This window comes from Nyctibius grandis, chromosome 9 (genome assembly GCF_013368605.1).
Source record: "Nyctibius grandis isolate bNycGra1 chromosome 9, bNycGra1.pri, whole genome shotgun sequence".
Classification (NCBI taxonomy): domain Eukaryota; kingdom Metazoa; phylum Chordata; class Aves; order Nyctibiiformes; family Nyctibiidae; genus Nyctibius; species Nyctibius grandis.
Genome location: NC_090666.1, coordinates 30,176,159 through 30,190,611, shown reverse-complemented (window position 1 = coordinate 30,190,611; position 14,453 = coordinate 30,176,159). Strand labels below are relative to the sequence as shown.

General features: G+C 61.2%; 1 protein-coding gene and 17 non-coding genes across 18 annotated transcripts; 7 read left to right on the top strand and 11 right to left on the bottom strand.

Moving 5' to 3' along the window:
- Positions 1–480: 480 nt before the first annotated feature.
- On the top strand, positions 481–552 carry TRNAA-CGC (transfer RNA alanine (anticodon CGC)). The gene has a single exon. It is a non-coding gene; the product is annotated as a tRNA-Ala (tRNA).
- A 1,046-nt stretch (positions 553–1,598) lies between these two features.
- TRNAP-AGG (transfer RNA proline (anticodon AGG)) lies at positions 1,599–1,670 on the top strand. The gene has a single exon. It is a non-coding gene; the product is annotated as a tRNA-Pro (tRNA).
- A 247-nt stretch (positions 1,671–1,917) lies between these two features.
- TRNAA-UGC (transfer RNA alanine (anticodon UGC)) lies at positions 1,918–1,989 on the bottom strand. The gene has a single exon. It is a non-coding gene; the product is annotated as a tRNA-Ala (tRNA).
- Positions 1,990–2,351: 362 nt separating this feature from the next.
- On the bottom strand, positions 2,352–2,423 carry TRNAP-UGG (transfer RNA proline (anticodon UGG)). Its single transcript has one exon. It is a non-coding gene; the product is annotated as a tRNA-Pro (tRNA).
- Positions 2,424–3,952: 1,529 nt separating this feature from the next.
- Positions 3,953–4,024, bottom strand: TRNAP-AGG (transfer RNA proline (anticodon AGG)). Its single transcript has one exon. It is a non-coding gene; the product is annotated as a tRNA-Pro (tRNA).
- A 269-nt stretch (positions 4,025–4,293) lies between these two features.
- On the top strand, positions 4,294–4,375 carry TRNAS-CGA (transfer RNA serine (anticodon CGA)). The gene has a single exon. It is a non-coding gene; the product is annotated as a tRNA-Ser (tRNA).
- Positions 4,376–4,872: 497 nt separating this feature from the next.
- On the bottom strand, positions 4,873–4,944 carry TRNAA-UGC (transfer RNA alanine (anticodon UGC)). Its single transcript has one exon. It is a non-coding gene; the product is annotated as a tRNA-Ala (tRNA).
- A 239-nt stretch (positions 4,945–5,183) lies between these two features.
- Positions 5,184–5,255, bottom strand: TRNAP-CGG (transfer RNA proline (anticodon CGG)). Its single transcript has one exon. It is a non-coding gene; the product is annotated as a tRNA-Pro (tRNA).
- A 288-nt stretch (positions 5,256–5,543) lies between these two features.
- Positions 5,544–5,615, top strand: TRNAA-CGC (transfer RNA alanine (anticodon CGC)). Its single transcript has one exon. It is a non-coding gene; the product is annotated as a tRNA-Ala (tRNA).
- A 485-nt stretch (positions 5,616–6,100) lies between these two features.
- Positions 6,101–6,182, bottom strand: TRNAS-UGA (transfer RNA serine (anticodon UGA)). Its single transcript has one exon. It is a non-coding gene; the product is annotated as a tRNA-Ser (tRNA).
- A 274-nt stretch (positions 6,183–6,456) lies between these two features.
- TRNAA-UGC (transfer RNA alanine (anticodon UGC)) lies at positions 6,457–6,528 on the bottom strand. Its single transcript has one exon. It is a non-coding gene; the product is annotated as a tRNA-Ala (tRNA).
- A 275-nt stretch (positions 6,529–6,803) lies between these two features.
- Positions 6,804–6,875, bottom strand: TRNAP-AGG (transfer RNA proline (anticodon AGG)). The gene has a single exon. It is a non-coding gene; the product is annotated as a tRNA-Pro (tRNA).
- A 953-nt stretch (positions 6,876–7,828) lies between these two features.
- Positions 7,829–7,900, top strand: TRNAA-UGC (transfer RNA alanine (anticodon UGC)). The gene has a single exon. It is a non-coding gene; the product is annotated as a tRNA-Ala (tRNA).
- A 497-nt stretch (positions 7,901–8,397) lies between these two features.
- TRNAS-CGA (transfer RNA serine (anticodon CGA)) lies at positions 8,398–8,479 on the bottom strand. Its single transcript has one exon. It is a non-coding gene; the product is annotated as a tRNA-Ser (tRNA).
- A 269-nt stretch (positions 8,480–8,748) lies between these two features.
- TRNAP-AGG (transfer RNA proline (anticodon AGG)) lies at positions 8,749–8,820 on the top strand. Its single transcript has one exon. It is a non-coding gene; the product is annotated as a tRNA-Pro (tRNA).
- Positions 8,821–9,130: 310 nt separating this feature from the next.
- Positions 9,131–9,204, top strand: TRNAT-AGU (transfer RNA threonine (anticodon AGU)). Its single transcript has one exon. It is a non-coding gene; the product is annotated as a tRNA-Thr (tRNA).
- A 580-nt stretch (positions 9,205–9,784) lies between these two features.
- Positions 9,785–10,614, bottom strand: VMO1 (vitelline membrane outer layer 1 homolog). The gene is made up of 3 exons (XM_068407367.1): positions 10,429–10,614; positions 10,228–10,343; positions 9,785–10,107 (listed from the first exon to the last, which is right to left on the bottom strand). Exons 1-3 carry the CDS (start codon positions 10,612–10,614, stop codon positions 9,804–9,806), a joined length of 606 nt encoding a protein of 201 aa, XP_068263468.1. The 3' UTR covers positions 9,785–9,803.
- Positions 10,615–13,711: 3,097 nt separating this feature from the next.
- Positions 13,712–13,784, bottom strand: TRNAM-CAU (transfer RNA methionine (anticodon CAU)). Its single transcript has one exon. It is a non-coding gene; the product is annotated as a tRNA-Met (tRNA).
- Between the last annotated feature and the right edge of the window lie 669 nt (positions 13,785–14,453).

Genomic DNA, 14,453 nt, shown 5'->3' with positions numbered 1-14,453 from the left:
CGCTGCGGGGCTGGCAGAGCCCCCCACGTCCCCCAGAAAAGCCCTGGAGCTGCCTGCGGGCACAGCTGGCCTGGGGCTGCTTCCCAGCACCCCCAGGCTGCAGGTGTGCTGGGGAAAAACCACCACCTCAGCTGCACCCCTAACCCCAAAATGTGGGAGACAGAGGGGCTGGGGGTGCAAGGGGGTGCAGCACCCCGGCTCGTTGGTCTAGGGGATGATTCTTGTTTCGGGTGCGAGAGGTCCTGTGTTAAACTCCCGGACGAGCCCTGCTTTTGGGACAACCCCTCCTTTGGGGAATGCATCCCTGCTGCTCTCTGCAGACCCGGTGGAGGAGGGTCAGCCCTGGCATCCACCAGCTGCCCGCAAACGGCACCCCGTGGTGCAGCCATGGGGTTTCTCTTTCGGTTGGCACTGCTTTTCGCAAGCTTGGATGCTGTGGTGCCAGGGACGGTTTGCCCTGCCTGGGCACCCCCTGGGCAGGGGGATGTAGCTCAGCGGGAGAGCGCTTGCTTCGCATGTAAGAGGCCCTGGGTTCAACCCCCAGCATCTCCAGCTTTTCTTCCCTGAAAAGGTCCAGTAGGAAATATCCCCTTTCTTGCTGCATGGGACCTCCCAAAGCTGATCTCCTTCTTGCACTGGTATTTCTCCTCCTTATTCGATGCAATCCCAGTGGCTCTTTCCTTTTCCCACTATCTGCCTCTGCCCCCAGGCAGAGCTGCCCAGCGGGGACAAAGTGGCAGCAGAGCCCCCCTCTGCCCTCCCCCACTGCCCCTTCCCCACCCAGGAGGGGATGAGCCCTGGCCATGGCTGAGCCGCGTCTCTGCCCACGGGGCAGCGGGCAGTGGTCGCACCTGGCAGTGGTGGCACTGTCCCAGCAGAGGGGGCATGGCCGAGCTGGGGAGGCCGCCCGTCCCCCCATCTGTGCCCTGTCCCCACAGGGGCTGTGCCCGGCAGTGGGTGGCCAAAAGCAGGGCTCATCCGGGAGTTGAACCCGGGACCTCCTGCACCCTAAGCGAAAATCATACCCCTAGACCACCAAGCCGGGATGCTGCACCCCATTGCACCCCCAGCCTGTGCCCAGCACTGAGGTCCTGGGGGGGGAAGCGCTGCCCAGGGACCCCGGGGCCCCGGGAGCCACTTTGTGGGGACGGGCCCTGCCGCCAGCCCCTGGGGAGCAGAGCGGGGCTGAGGGGGTGTGCGGGGATGCACCCGTCACCCCGCAGACTTTCCCACTGCCCAGGACAATGGGGGCAGCAAGGATGGGCTGGGACAGGGGGAGACAGGGGTGCACAGGGGGCCCCCAGTGCCCCAGGCTGGGGCTGTGATGGCCCCAGGGCAGGAGGGGCACTGGCTCCTCTGGAGCTTTCCAGGTTTTGCAGTCCCAGGACAGGTGGGGAAGTGGCATTTCCCCGGGATGCTGAGTGGACTCCCCCTGTGCCTTGTCGCCGGGGAATGGGGGAGCCGACAGCCAGAGAGCAGAGGGGAGGGAGAGGGCAGCGCCCTGGGGCAGCCCCAACCTGCGCTGGACACGGGTTGGCCTGTGTGGTGCCCGGGGCCGTGGGGGACAGGATCAGGGCTGGGTCCCAGCTGTGCACCCTGGCTCGTTGGTCTAGGGGTATGATTCTCGCTTAGGGTGCGAGAGGTCCCGGGTTCAACTCCCGGACGAGCCCTGCTTTTGGCCACCCAACGTCCTGCACCCACCCAGCTGCTCCCTCCATCACCTCTGCAGAGAAGGGAAATGCAGCGCCCGGGCAGGAGAGGGGAAAGGCGCTGTGCATTCCCCCCAGGCTGTGGGTGCTGGCAAGCAGCCCCAGGCCAGCCATGCCTACAGGCAGCCCCAGGACTTTTGTAGGGGGTTTCAGGGCTCTGCCAGCCCCGCAGCTGGCAGGGAGGGGGCTCTGGGGAGGCAAAAGGCCATGGAGATGCTGGGGGTTGAACCCAGGGCCTCTTACACGCAAAGCAAGCGCTCTCCCGCTGAGCTACATCCCCTGTGCATGGGCAGGGTTGGGCGCCTGGGCCAGTCCCCTCACCCCCCAGTGCTGCCCCAAGGCCCTGACCCCACAAACGGACCCCAGGGCACACGCTGCCGGTGGAACCCACTCTGCTCTGCGGTGCCCGGCACTGCCTCCACCTGCCCTTTCCCATCCCTTCCTCCATCTGCCTCCATCTCCCTCCCTGCCCACACACCCACCAGCACCTCGCTGCCAGCTCTTGGGCTCCATCCTGCCCACAGGAACATGCTCAGCCAGCACAGGGCACGGACCCCAGTGTGCCGGGCACTGCTGCCCTCACCGTGCCCTGGTTACGCCGTGGTCCCCTGTGCCACTGGGGAAGGTGGGTGGCCAAAAGCAGGGCTCGTCCGGGAGTTGAACCCGGGACCTCTCGCACCCAAAGCGAGAATCATACCCCTAGACCAACGAGCCGGGGTGCTGCACCCCCTTGAACCCCCGCCTCTGCGCCCCACACTTTTGGGGGTTTGGGGGGCAGCTGAGGCTGTGCGCGCCCCTTGGCACGCTCTAGGAGCAGGGAGGTCCCTCTTGCAGTCCCTGGTCTGTGGAGCTGGAGGTGACTGCAGGGCGCTAGTGCCCATCATCTCCAATCCCCACCACCTCTGGGGGTTTTCCTCCTCCAAACCACCTCCCTGGCTCTTGCAGAGGTTGAAATGGCCGGTGCTTTGCAGCATCACCCCCTGCCCTTTGTCCTCCATGGGGCATCCCCCAAAGCCAATGTCCCCTCTGGCCTGGCTTTCTCATCACTCCCAAAAATTCCCTGTCGCTGCCTCCTTCCCCAGCCCCCTGGAGCTGCTGACCATGGGGTCCTGTGCTTTGCAGGCACTGGGTGTCCCTCGGGTGCCCCCGGGCTGGCCAGGACTGGGAGGATGCTGTGAGCAGGCCTGGGACACTGTTTTGTGGATGCAGCCCCCAGGTAGAGCTGCCCAGCGGGGACTGTGACGGACAGAGTTTGTATGCCTTAAACAACTTGTTTGATAACTCTGGCTGGAGGAGGGTATGTGTACTACAGAGGCCTGCAAGTCTGGCAAGAGATAAGGGCCTTGGGAACAGAACAATACCCCTGCTGCGCCTTAATTGTCGTGATTTACAACTCTGGCTGAAGGAAGAGATAAGTCCTGCGGAGGCAGGATGGTATCTTTTCCTTGGGGCCAGCCTACATGTGCAACAACTTTGCAAGGCCTCAACCACGCTTTTGCAGAAGCGGGGTCATACAGCAGACACCACAACTAGGGGATCACGACCACCAGACACCCCTTGGGGGACCACCGACTCATTTCGAGAACAATCTAAGACTACAAAGCACAGGCGTCCCAATTAGCATGGGAAGCGACCAGAGCGGGGGGGGGGGGGGAGACAAGAGGGATGTTACCACCCTCTCCTATCTCGCATGCAAATGACCTAAAGTATTTAGACCTTCTCACTTGGGATGCTGGTGCGCGCTCCCGCCCGCCACCTGAGGACCGATCCTGCAAGCGATTTACCGGAGGAGCAACTCTGCAAGCAACTTACCAACTCTACAGACAACTTACATCGCTGGATCCAAGGGTGGTGATCTCTCTTTTCCTCTCTCTCATAGTCTCTATCCTCTTTCTCTTTTCCTTTTCCCTTTTCTCTCTTTTCTCAATGCCTTTAGAAACATAAGACACTTACAACCATGCCACTTTCCCTGTATTAATAAATTGTTCTTAATTTCGTACCAGTTATTTGGTGTCATTTCACCTTAATTTACTCCAAGGGATTTATGAACTAGTTGCGACAAGGTCGTAACAGGGGCGTGGGGCAGAAGGTCCCCCCTCTGCCGTCCCCCACAGCCCCAATAGCGTCTTCTCCACCCAGCAGGGGACAAGCCCTGGCCATGGCTGGGGAGGCCGCCCGTCCCCCCGCCGCCCTGTCCCCACAGGGGCTGTGCCCGGCAGTGGGGTGGTGGGTGGCCAAAAGCAGGGCTCGTCCGGGAGTTGAACCCGGGACCTCTCGCACCCTAAGCGAGAATCATACCCCTAGACCAACGAGCCGGGGTGCTGCACCCCATTGCACCCCCAGCCTGTGCCCAGCACTGGGGTGCTGGGGGGCGCAGCGCTGCCCAGGGACCCCAGGAGCCACTTTGTGGGGACGGGCCCTGCCGCCAGCCCCTGGGGAGCAGAGCGGGGCTGAGGGGGTGTGCGGGGATGCACCGGCCACCCCGCAGACTTTCCCACTGACCAGGACAAGGGGGCGTCCAGGGGGGATTGGGGGTGCCCCGGGGGGGGGGCAACTGCCCCCCCCCCGGGTGCCCAGGGCTGGGGCTGTGATGGCCGAGGGGTGAAGGCGTTGGACTCGAAATCCAATAGGGTTTCCCTGCGCAGGTTCGAATCCTGCTCACAGCGAGAGCTTTTACCCTCCGCCCTGGTGCCCAGGCTGGGGGTCCTGGGGTGCCCACGCTGGGGACCCTTGGGGGAGCTGCGGTGGGAGCGTGCTGGCAGCCAGGCCATCTCCAGTCCTGCACCTCCTCCCTGGCAAGCAGCAATGTCCCAGGCTGGGGCTGTGATGGCCCCGCAGCAGGAGGGGCACAGGCTCCTCTGGGGTTTCCCCGGTTTTGCAGACCTGGGAGAGGTGGGGAAGCAGCTGTCGAGGGGAACGGGGTGGGGAGCTGTGGGCCATTTTGCTGAGATGCCGAGTGGCTCCCCATCACTGTCCTGTGCCATGTCCCCGTGGGAGCTGGTGGATGGAAGAGCTGGGGGCATTTCCTCACAGCCTGTGAGTGCTGGCAAGCAGCCCCAGGCCAGCCATGTCCACAGGCAGCCCCAGGGCATTTGTAGGGGGTTTCAGGGCTCTGCCAGCCCCGCAGTGGGCAGGGAGGAGGGTCTGGGGAGGCAAAAGGCCATGGAGATGCTGGGGGTTGAACCCAGGGCCTCTTACATGCAAAGCAAGCGCTCTCCCGCTGAGTTACATCCCCTGTGCATAGACAGGGCTGAGGGCATGGACCAGTCCCCTCACTCTGTCAGAGGCTGCACTCCACCATCCCCATTTGCTGCTTCTAAGGGGATCCATCATGGCTGTGGGAATGTGCCCACCCCACACACTCTGCCCAACCCCACTGCATGAGGCACTGGTGCCCTCCCACCACCCTGGCCCTGGTCCCACCATGGGCTGGGGCCACCTACGCCAGCCAAGGAAGGTGGGTGGCCAAAAGTGGGGCTCGTCCGGGAGTTGAACCCGGGACCTCTCACACCCGAAGCGAGAATCATACCCCTAGACCAACGAGCCGGGGTGCTGCACCCCATTGCAACCCCGGCACCCGTGCCCCACAATTTTGGGGGTTGGGGAGGGTGGCTCAGGACTCAGGGAACTGGTTGGGGTGGGATGGGACCTGGGGAAGCTCTGTTTGGCCCCGATGGATGTTCACAGCTGGGAGGTCCCCCTTTCTCTGCCCGGGCTGCAGGGCTGGCACCTGGACAGGGCCAAGGGCTGTAATGTCCCTGGCTCCAAAAGCCATGGGGCTAAGAGGACCAGGGCGGGCAGCAGGACCCCGGGGTGCAGGTAGCACCCAAGTGAGGGGATGTAGCTCAGTGGGAGAGCGCTTGCTTCGCATGTAAGAGGCCCTGGGTTCAATCCCCAGCATCTCCAGCTTTTGCCTCCTCAAACCCACCTCCTCTACAGAGCGATGGTGACAAACTCCACTTCTACGGTGATGTGGTGGCAGCAGGGACCCTAAGAGCCCCTTTCCCACCCGGGAGGGGACGAGCCGTGTCCCTTTGCCCACCCTTTTGCCTACGGGGCAGCAGCAGCACCTTGTTCCCAGCACTTGTGGGACCCTGCCAGCAGTGGGGACATGGCTGAGCTGGGGAGGCTGCCTGTCCCCCCTGTGCCAGGCAGCTTCACCCCGTCTGTGCCCCATCCCCGCAGGGTCTTTGCCCGGTGATGGGTGGCCAAAAGGAAGGCTCGTCAGTGAGTTGAACCCAAGGTCCCACAAACCCACCAGTTCCCAGCACAGGAGAAGAGCAGCTGCCCAGTGCACTGTCCTCTCGCTCCCCACTGCTCTCCAGCTATCAGCTCCCATGGGATGGGGGTGCCCTGGACCCCAACCTCATCCAGCCATGGGTAAAAGCTCTCGCTGTGAGCAGGATTCGAACCTGCGCAGGGAAACCCTATTGGATTTCAAGTCCAACGCCTTCACCCCTCGGCCATCACAGCCCCTGGCGTGTCCCCCATGGGGCGAGGACACCGTGGCTTTGCCCTGGGGTCTGCCTCTGGGGAGAAAATGCCCCCAGCCTGGTGTGGGGCCATTGGCACAGTCCCAGTACCCCTTGACAGTCCCGGTACCCACATGTACTGGGGTTGGGAAAAGGGAACATCTGGGGGTATTTACCGATGGCTGGCAGAGAGCCTTGCCACAGGGCAGGCACGAAAGGGAAGAGTCCTCCAGCGATGCCCAGGGAGACAACGGGTTTCAGGGCGGAAAAGGATGTGGAGATGCTGGGGGTTGAACCCAGGGCCTCTTACATGCAAAGCAAGCACTCTCCTGCTGAGCTACATCCCCTGTGCATGAGCAGGGCTGGGGGGCTGGACAAGTCCCCTCACCCCCCACCCTGCCCTACTGCCTACTGCTCACCCTGCTCTGCCCCCATGGCCCTGACCCCAAAAACAGACCCTTGGGCACATGCTGCTGGCCTTTGTGGGTCCATCCTGCCCACAGGGACGCACCCAGCCAGGACATGGCACCGTCCCCTCTGTGCTGGACACTGCTGCTCTCATCATGCCCTGGTTATGTCACCGTCCCATGCACCAGCCAAGGAAGGTGGGTGGCCAAAAGCAGGGCTCGTCCGGGAATTGAACCCGGGACCTCTCGCACCCTAAGCGAGAATCATACCCCTAGACCAACGAGCCGGGGTGCTGCACCCCATTGCACCCCCAGCACCCGTGCCCCACAATTTTGAGGGTTGGGGAGGGTGGCTGGTGCTGCCTTTTGCCCTGGCACAGCCTGGAGCAGGGAAGTCCATCTCACTGTGCCCAGGATGTGGGGCTGGCATTTGGAGGTGGCCACAGCACAGAACAGCCCTGGCCCCAGTGGTTGTGGGGGCAGCTGGACCACAGGGGTCAGCGGGGACCCCTGGGCACTGTGGTGGTGTGGTTCTCCCTACTTCAGCAATAGCCACCAGTGGTGGTCATGACGGTCATCTGGCCCAAACTGGAGTCAGGGGAGACAGAAAACATCACAATAGCCAAGGGCTAGTTGAGCACGTGCCAACCGAAGTACGGCAGGTATGTAAATACGGCTATAAGTCAATCATCTTACTCCATGAATAGTGGACAGCCCAGGGTCCATTGGGTTCTCCTGAAATGACAGCGGGCTTCATGCCACGATCTCCCCTTGAGTAGGGACACCTCTCAAGGTTACTCCTCGAGGTCAAGAGATTCCTTGCCACAACAGATTAGTGATTAGTAGCATGCTAAACCTTGAAATCTTAGCTAAGGGACAGAAAGGATTGATTTTGCACACATATAATCATTTAGACACAAACCCTTGACCAAGTCTGGGACTAGGACTGGATCCAGCCGCACCCAGTCTCCTCTCTGAGAAGGAGTTTAGAAAGCAAGGGGGTCCTTTCTGAACCTCAGGACTCAACGGAAGGGTCTCCTTGACAGTGTTGCCTGAGCCTGTCCTCTTTGCTGTAAATAATCAAGTGCACCTTGCCATCAAGTCTTGCTAAAACACAGGCGCATTTACTATCAAACTTTGTTAAATCACTGTTTTATGTCAACAAACTTATTGCTACTTCTCTCTTACGCGTGAAGTGCATCACTCCATCCACGCCAGGCCCACGCCTGCCCACACACTGGGGGATGTAGCTCAGCGGGAGAGCGCTTGCTTTGCATGTAAGAGGCCCTGGGTTCAACCCCCAGCATCTCCATGGCCTTTTGCCTCCCCAGACCCTCCTCCCTGCCCACTGCGGGGCTGGCAGAGCCCTGAAACCCCCTACAAATGCCCTGGGGCTGCCTGTGGACATGGCTGGCCTGGGGCTGCTTGCCAGCACTCACAGGCTGTGAGGAAATGCCCCCAGCTCTTCCATCCACCAGCTCCCACGGGGACATGGCACAGGACAGTGATGGGGAGCCACTCGGCATCTCAGCAAAATGGCCCACAGCTCCCCACCCCGTTCCCCTCGACAGCTGCTTCCCCACCTCTCCCAGGTCTGCAAAACCGGGGAAACCCCAGAGGAGCCTGTGCCCCTCCTGCTGCGGGGCCATCACAGCCCCAGCCTGGGACATTGCTGCTTGCCAGGGAGGAGGTGCAGGACTGGAGATGGCCTGGCTGCCAGCACGCTCCCACCGCAGCTCCCCCAAGGGTCCCCAGCGTGGGCACCCCAGGACCCCCAGCCTGGGCACCAGGGCGGAGGGTAAAAGCTCTCGCTGTGAGCAGGATTCGAACCTGCGCAGGGAAACCCTATTGGATTTCGAGTCCAACGCCTTCACCCCTCGGCCATCACAGCCCCAGCCCTGGGCACCCGGGGGGGGGGCAGTTGCCCCCCACCCTGGGCACCCCCAATCCCCCCTGGACGCCCCCTTGTCCTGGTCAGTGGGAAAGTCTGCGGGGTGGCCGGTGCATCCCCGCACACCCCCTCAGCCCCGCTCTGCTCCCCAGGGGCTGGCGGCAGGGCCCGTCCCCACAAAGTGGCTCCTGGGGTCCCTGGGCAGCGCTGCGCCCCCCAGCACCCCAGTGCTGGGCACAGGCTGGGGGTGCAATGGGGTGCAGCACCCCGGCTCGTTGGTCTAGGGGTATGATTCTCGCTTAGGGTGCGAGAGGTCCCGGGTTCAACTCCCGGACGAGCCCTGCTTTTGGCCACCCACCACCCCACTCCTGCCCAGCCGGCAGAGCTCATGTGGGACCCGGCCATCAACTTTTATCCCCCAGGGACACCCCGCAGTCACCGGGGCTTTGAGCTTAGTGTGACACACAGGACTGTCCCCCGTCCCCAGGGTCCCAACCCTGTGCCCAGGCCCATCCGTCCTGCAGGGTGATGCTGGCGTCAGGGTGGCAGTGGGATGGGGACACGGCCTGGGCAGGGGCAGTGGCTGTGGTACACCTCATGGCTGTGGCACACCCAATGGCTGTGGGGCACCCCATGGCTGTAGGGCAGGTGGGTGCCATGGCTCAGCTGGTTAAAGCACCTGTCTAGTAAACAGGAGATCCTGGGTTCGACTCCCAGTGGTGCCTGGGCCTGGGGGCTGTTTTTCCTCCCTGCCCCAAGCTGGGGGCACTGCTGGGGGCTCTCCGCCTTCAGGAGGGGTCCCCGGTGGCCCCACTCCCTTCTGCCCCATCAGGATTTCTGCCAGTGCCCGCAGCCTCCCATCCTTTAGCCCTCTGAGGAGGGTCCATCTGTGACATCTCAGTTATCCCCTTCGGTGGAGGATGTGTCCCTGTGTCCTGGCAGGGCTGGCCATGGCTCCCTGCTCCTCTGCCCCAGTTTGTCCCCTACAAATGATGAAGCTGCCCCAGAACAGTCTGGGTACATGATTTTACCAAAAGCTCATTTCAGGGTAGGGCAGGGACAGTCCTGGAGATGCTGGGGAATATCTGGAAGTCTGGGTGGGGGCAGAAAGGACTTGGGAGCCTCTGTGGGAAGTGGGGTAGCTGTTGGGGGCCTGGCAGCAGCACTTGTGCAATGATGGAGCCCATGGGGATGAGGGGGAGGTGCCCCCTGAGGGTACCAGGGCTAAGGATGTGGGGTCCTGGAAGAGGGGACCCCTGGCACAGGCTCTGCTGTGGAGCTGGGTCATGGGATCGGGTGCCCTGCAGTGGGTTTCCAGCGCTTGTCACGGGCAGCAGAAGAGACGCAGATCATTCAGGGCTGTGTCGTCCCTCTTCAGCCCCCGTGCAGGATCCTGCCGTGTCTGGATGCCGCACACCGCCCTGGGGCACTGGGGGCTCCAGCCGCCCCACTGGCCCCAGGCAGACCCTGGCCCCTCCAGGATGTGCCCATCGGAGCAGGTGAAGCGGGCGCTGGTGGCTGCTACTTCATCACTCAGGAACCCGCGCTGGGGCGCCTGGACCCGCAGCGCGAAGCCCACCAGGCGCCCTCGGTGGGGGCACCAGTGGGCCTCTGACCAGCAGCCCCATCTAGACCGGGGAGCGAGGAGACAGTCAGTGCCGAGGCAGAGGGGAGCAGGAGGAGGAGGAGGCAGCCATGGAAGAGGCTCTCCAGCCCCGGGGAGGGGACGGGGACCGCCAAGGGCTCACCTGCCGCTCTGGGACTCGGCTGTGTAGCTGCCACTGGGGTTCCCGCCATGGGAGCAGTGCAGCCGAATCCCGTTGAGCGCCGTGTCGTCCTCCATCACGCCCTGGGGCGGCTCTACCTGCAAGGGAACGGAGGGGAGGGGTGAAGTCCCTGCAGGAGCGGGGTCCCTGGACCAGCCGTGGGCTCCATCGCAGAGGCTGCACCTTGAAGCTGACACCGCTGGCGTAGGAGCCCTTAGGGCACATGTCTGGCCAGGCCCAGTCACCCCAGGGTCCCCCATTGGACACGGCAATGACCAAGGCATCCCTCCCAACCAGGTCCCACTCCTGCCCCTGCCCTGCGACGCCCGCAAGCCCCACGAGCAGCAGCAGGACCTGTCCCCCTAGCATGGCTGTCCTGCCCGCAGCCGGCCCGCCAGGCTCTTATACCTAGCAGGGACGGCAGGAGGGACCTGCATCTCAGTTACCTTCCCAGGGTGCCCGGGGCCGGTTGGACGGCCGGGATTAGCTGCAGGAGGGAGCTAATCCCCCCGCCGGGTGGGGCGCAGGGAGCGGATCCACCAGTGCTTTGTCTGGGTCCCCCTCTGGGCAGCTCGCCTGGAGCCACTGGGCACCCTGGTGCCAAGAGGGGTCGGGGCAGCATGGGGCCAGGGGCACCTTCCTCTCCCCCTCCGGGCTCCCAGCACATGCAAGATGGGATTTGCACTCTGCCTTTTGCTCTTTCTTTCTTTTTCAAGTGAAAGTTAACAGGTACATGCACCAACACCTCTGATGGAAATCCCCTGTCCTCCCTCCCCAAGGTATCCATTTCATCATGGCTTCACGCCTCATTTGTCCCAGTTTGCTTTCCAGCTCTGCCCTCCCCTCTCAGAGGGTTATCGTCTTACTGCTTAACAGCCAGTTTCTGCAGTAGTAGCTCATTTAAGGGTTTCTGAGTGGGTTTTTTCCAAAAGTTCTGGATAAGAGACTTCCAGCCACCTCCATGCCAGCACCTGGCTGCCCTTTTAGGTGCTTCTTCAATTTCTTCTGCCTGAGCTTCTCGGTTTCCTCCTGCCTTCCCCTTTCATAGAATCATAGAATGGTTTGGGTTGGAAGGGACCTTAAAGATCATCTGGTTCCAACCCCCCTGACACGGGCAGGGACACCTCCACTAGACCAGGCTGCTCAAAGCCCCATCTAACCTGGCCTTGCACACGGCCAGGGAGGGGGCATCCACAGCTCCTCTGGGCAACCTGGGACAGTGTCTCACCACCCTCACAGGAAATAATTTCTTCCTAATATCTAATCCAAATCTCTCCTCTTTCAGTTCGAAACCATTCCCCCTCGTCCTATCCCTACATGCCTTTGCCAAAAGTCCCTCTCCAGCTTTCCTGTAACGCCTCCAGGTTCTGGAAGGTTGCTAGAAGGTCTCCCCAGAGCCTTCTCTTCTCCAGGCTGAACAGCCCCAACTCTCTCAGCCTGTCTTCATAGGAGAGGTGCTCCAGCCCTCTCAGCATCTTCGTGGCCTCCTCTGGACCCACTCCAACAGCTCCATGTCCTTCTTATGTTGGGGGCCCCAGAGCTGGACACAGCACTGCAGGTGGGGTCTCACGAGACCGGAGTAGAAGGGCAGAATCCCCTCCCTTGACCTGCTGGCCACGCTGCTTGTGATGCAGCCCAGGATACAGCTGGCCTTCTGCGCTGCAAGCGCACATTGCCGGCTCATGGTGAGCTTCTCGTCAACCATCACCCCCAAGTCCTTCTCCTCAGGGCTGCTCTCAATCCATTCTCTGCCCGGCCTGTATTTGTGCTTGGGATTGCCCTGACCCACGTGCAGGACCTTGCACTTGGCCTTGAACTTCATGCAGTTTGTACAGGCCCAGCTCTTAAGCCTGTCAAGGTCCCTCTGGATGGCATCCCTTCCCTCCAGCATGTGGAGCGCACCGCACAGCTTGGTGCAAACTCGCTGAGGGCAGGTTTCCAAAGTCAAACGCTACCGTGGGGGGGACTGGTGACCTCTTCCCCTTCGGAGGATGCAGTTGTCACAGTGGACCAGACACTTGCTACTAGATGCCTGCCCCCCCGGGGGCTCAGGCACCGCTGGAAATCGAGCCCAGGGTCCCTCTGTGCCAGGCAGGAGCTTGAGCCAGCCCCGGCCGCAGGACACACCAGCTGCGGCTGTGCCCAGGCTGCAGCAAAAGTGCCGACGGCAGTGGGATTCGAACCCCCGCCTCCACAGCGCGATGGATTAACAGCCCAGCACTTTCACCACTCGGCCACTTCGTCCCGCCGCGCACCGCCCGCGGCCCCACCCCTCGCGCCCCGCCGCCAACCGCCTTCGGCCCCGCCCGCGCGGACGCTCGTGCCGACCCCCGGCACCGCCCCCTGGCGCAGCCGGCAGCGCGTCAGTCTCGCAACCTGGAGGTCCTGAGTTCGAGTCTCACCGAGGGCACAGCGCAGCCCCACGGCCCTGCGAGGGGCTCAGCGCGGGGCCCAGCTCCCTCCTCCCCGCGGGGTCCGCTCCTCCCCGCCGCGGCGAGGCGGCCCAGCTCAAAGGCGGGCCCGCCGCCACCAGCTGTTGCCCAAAGAGCAGATTCAGGAGAGATACTGTATTCATTCTGTGCGGGGTGTTCGGAGCAGTCACCCACAAATCACGCACACCTGCTGCAAACCCCAGCACCTCTTTTCATACACAAAAGAATTACATTAAATCATCCCTCTATTTGCATAACATACTTTTCATTGGTTAATATATCTGATTACAATTAACACAGAATCACAGAATCATTTTGGTTGGAAAGGACCTTTAAGATCATCAAATCCAACCATTAACCCAGCACTGCCAAGCCCACCACTAAACCATGTCCCTAAGTACCACATCTGCTCATCTTTTAAATCCCTTCAGGGATGACTCCACCACTGCCCTGGGCAGCCTGTTCCAATGCTTGACAACCCTTTCGGTGAAGAAATTTTTCCCGATATCCAATCTAAGCCTCCCCTGGCGCAACTTGAGGCCGTTTTCTCTCATCCTGTCGCTTGTTGCCTGGGAGAAGAGACCGACCCCACCTCGCTACAACCTCCTTAGCCATTCTTACACTATCTCCGCATGCTCAGGGGAAGGGTCTTCACCTGGACAAGGGTCTTTTTGACCTCTGGGTCTGATTTTTAGCATTATAACGAGCACAGGTTACTTCAGCACATCTTAAAACTCATATTTCGCCCAAGGTTGATTTACATTAGAGAATAGTTAGCAGTTTGCTTTAAACAGACCAGTGATTAAAGTCCTTATGTTCTGGGATACTCCTTTCTTCTCCTTCCTGCTGGTGTCCCAAGATGTAGATAAGGATTAGTATCTTCTTTCCCTCCAGATGTGCCCAGACAAAATCTATCCCGTGTGTATCTTTCAGCAGTTAGCAAGCACACTAAGTAAATGTTCAAGCACGAATACAGATGTCCCCTATGCCACCGCGAGGACCGGCTCCCCCCTCCCCTCGCCAGGCAAAAGCGTTGCCCTCTCTGAGGCTCGAACTCAGGACCTTCAGATTATGAGACTGACGCGCTGCCGGCTGCGCCAAGAGGGCTGCGCCAAGGGGGCGGTGCCGGGGGTCGGCACGAGCGTCCGCGCGGGCGGGGGCGAAGGCGGTTGGCGGCGGGGCGCGAGGGGCGGGGCCGCGGGCGGTGCGCAGCGGGACGAAGTGGCCGAGTGGTGAAGGCACTGGGCTGCTAAGCCATTGTGCTCTGGAAGCGGGGGTTCGAATCCCACCCCCATCGGCACTTTTGCTTCTCCCCCTTTCCCCCTCTGCCTTCTCCCACCGCAGCCAAGGCATTGACACCAGGCCGTTTGGGACGAGCTGGCCTCAAAGTACGCCCTAAAACACCTACTTTGTGTAACCTTTAAACGGAACCAATTTTCCTTTCAGTAATTTTCCTTTCCAGCTGAAACAACTGCACCTTCTGGAGCTAACCGCGTGTTTTGCAGACAGAGCCTGCTTCTAGGACTGGTAACCCTTAACGTTATAGTTGTCACTGAGGTAGTGGTGGGAATGGTGTGAAGAAAGGCTCTTGCTTGTGCTTATTCTTAGACAATCCAAGGTCTCTGTTAAAGAAGGGACAAATTAAACAAGACTGCGAACATCTTTGTAGTGTCTCCAGTGACTCGATTCACAGCTCTCATGCCAGGAGTAGAGAGAAATCCTGTAGGAACCAGAACAGGATCTTCTCTTCAGAGTCACCTGCATGTGACAACAAAG

Coding starts and splice junctions, on each gene's coding strand:
- VMO1 (XM_068407367.1), bottom strand. CDS start 10,614: ATGCTAGGGGGACAGGTCCTGCTGCTGCTCGTGGGGCTTGCGGGCGTC. Junction 10,344..10,428: donor CCAGCGGTGTCAGCTTCAAG/GTGCAGCCTCTG, acceptor GTTCCCTTGCAG/GTAGAGCCGCCCCAGGGCGT. Junction 10,108..10,227: donor GCCGAGTCCCAGAGCGGCAG/GTGAGCCCTTGG, acceptor TCCCCGGTCTAG/ATGGGGCTGCTGGTCAGAGG.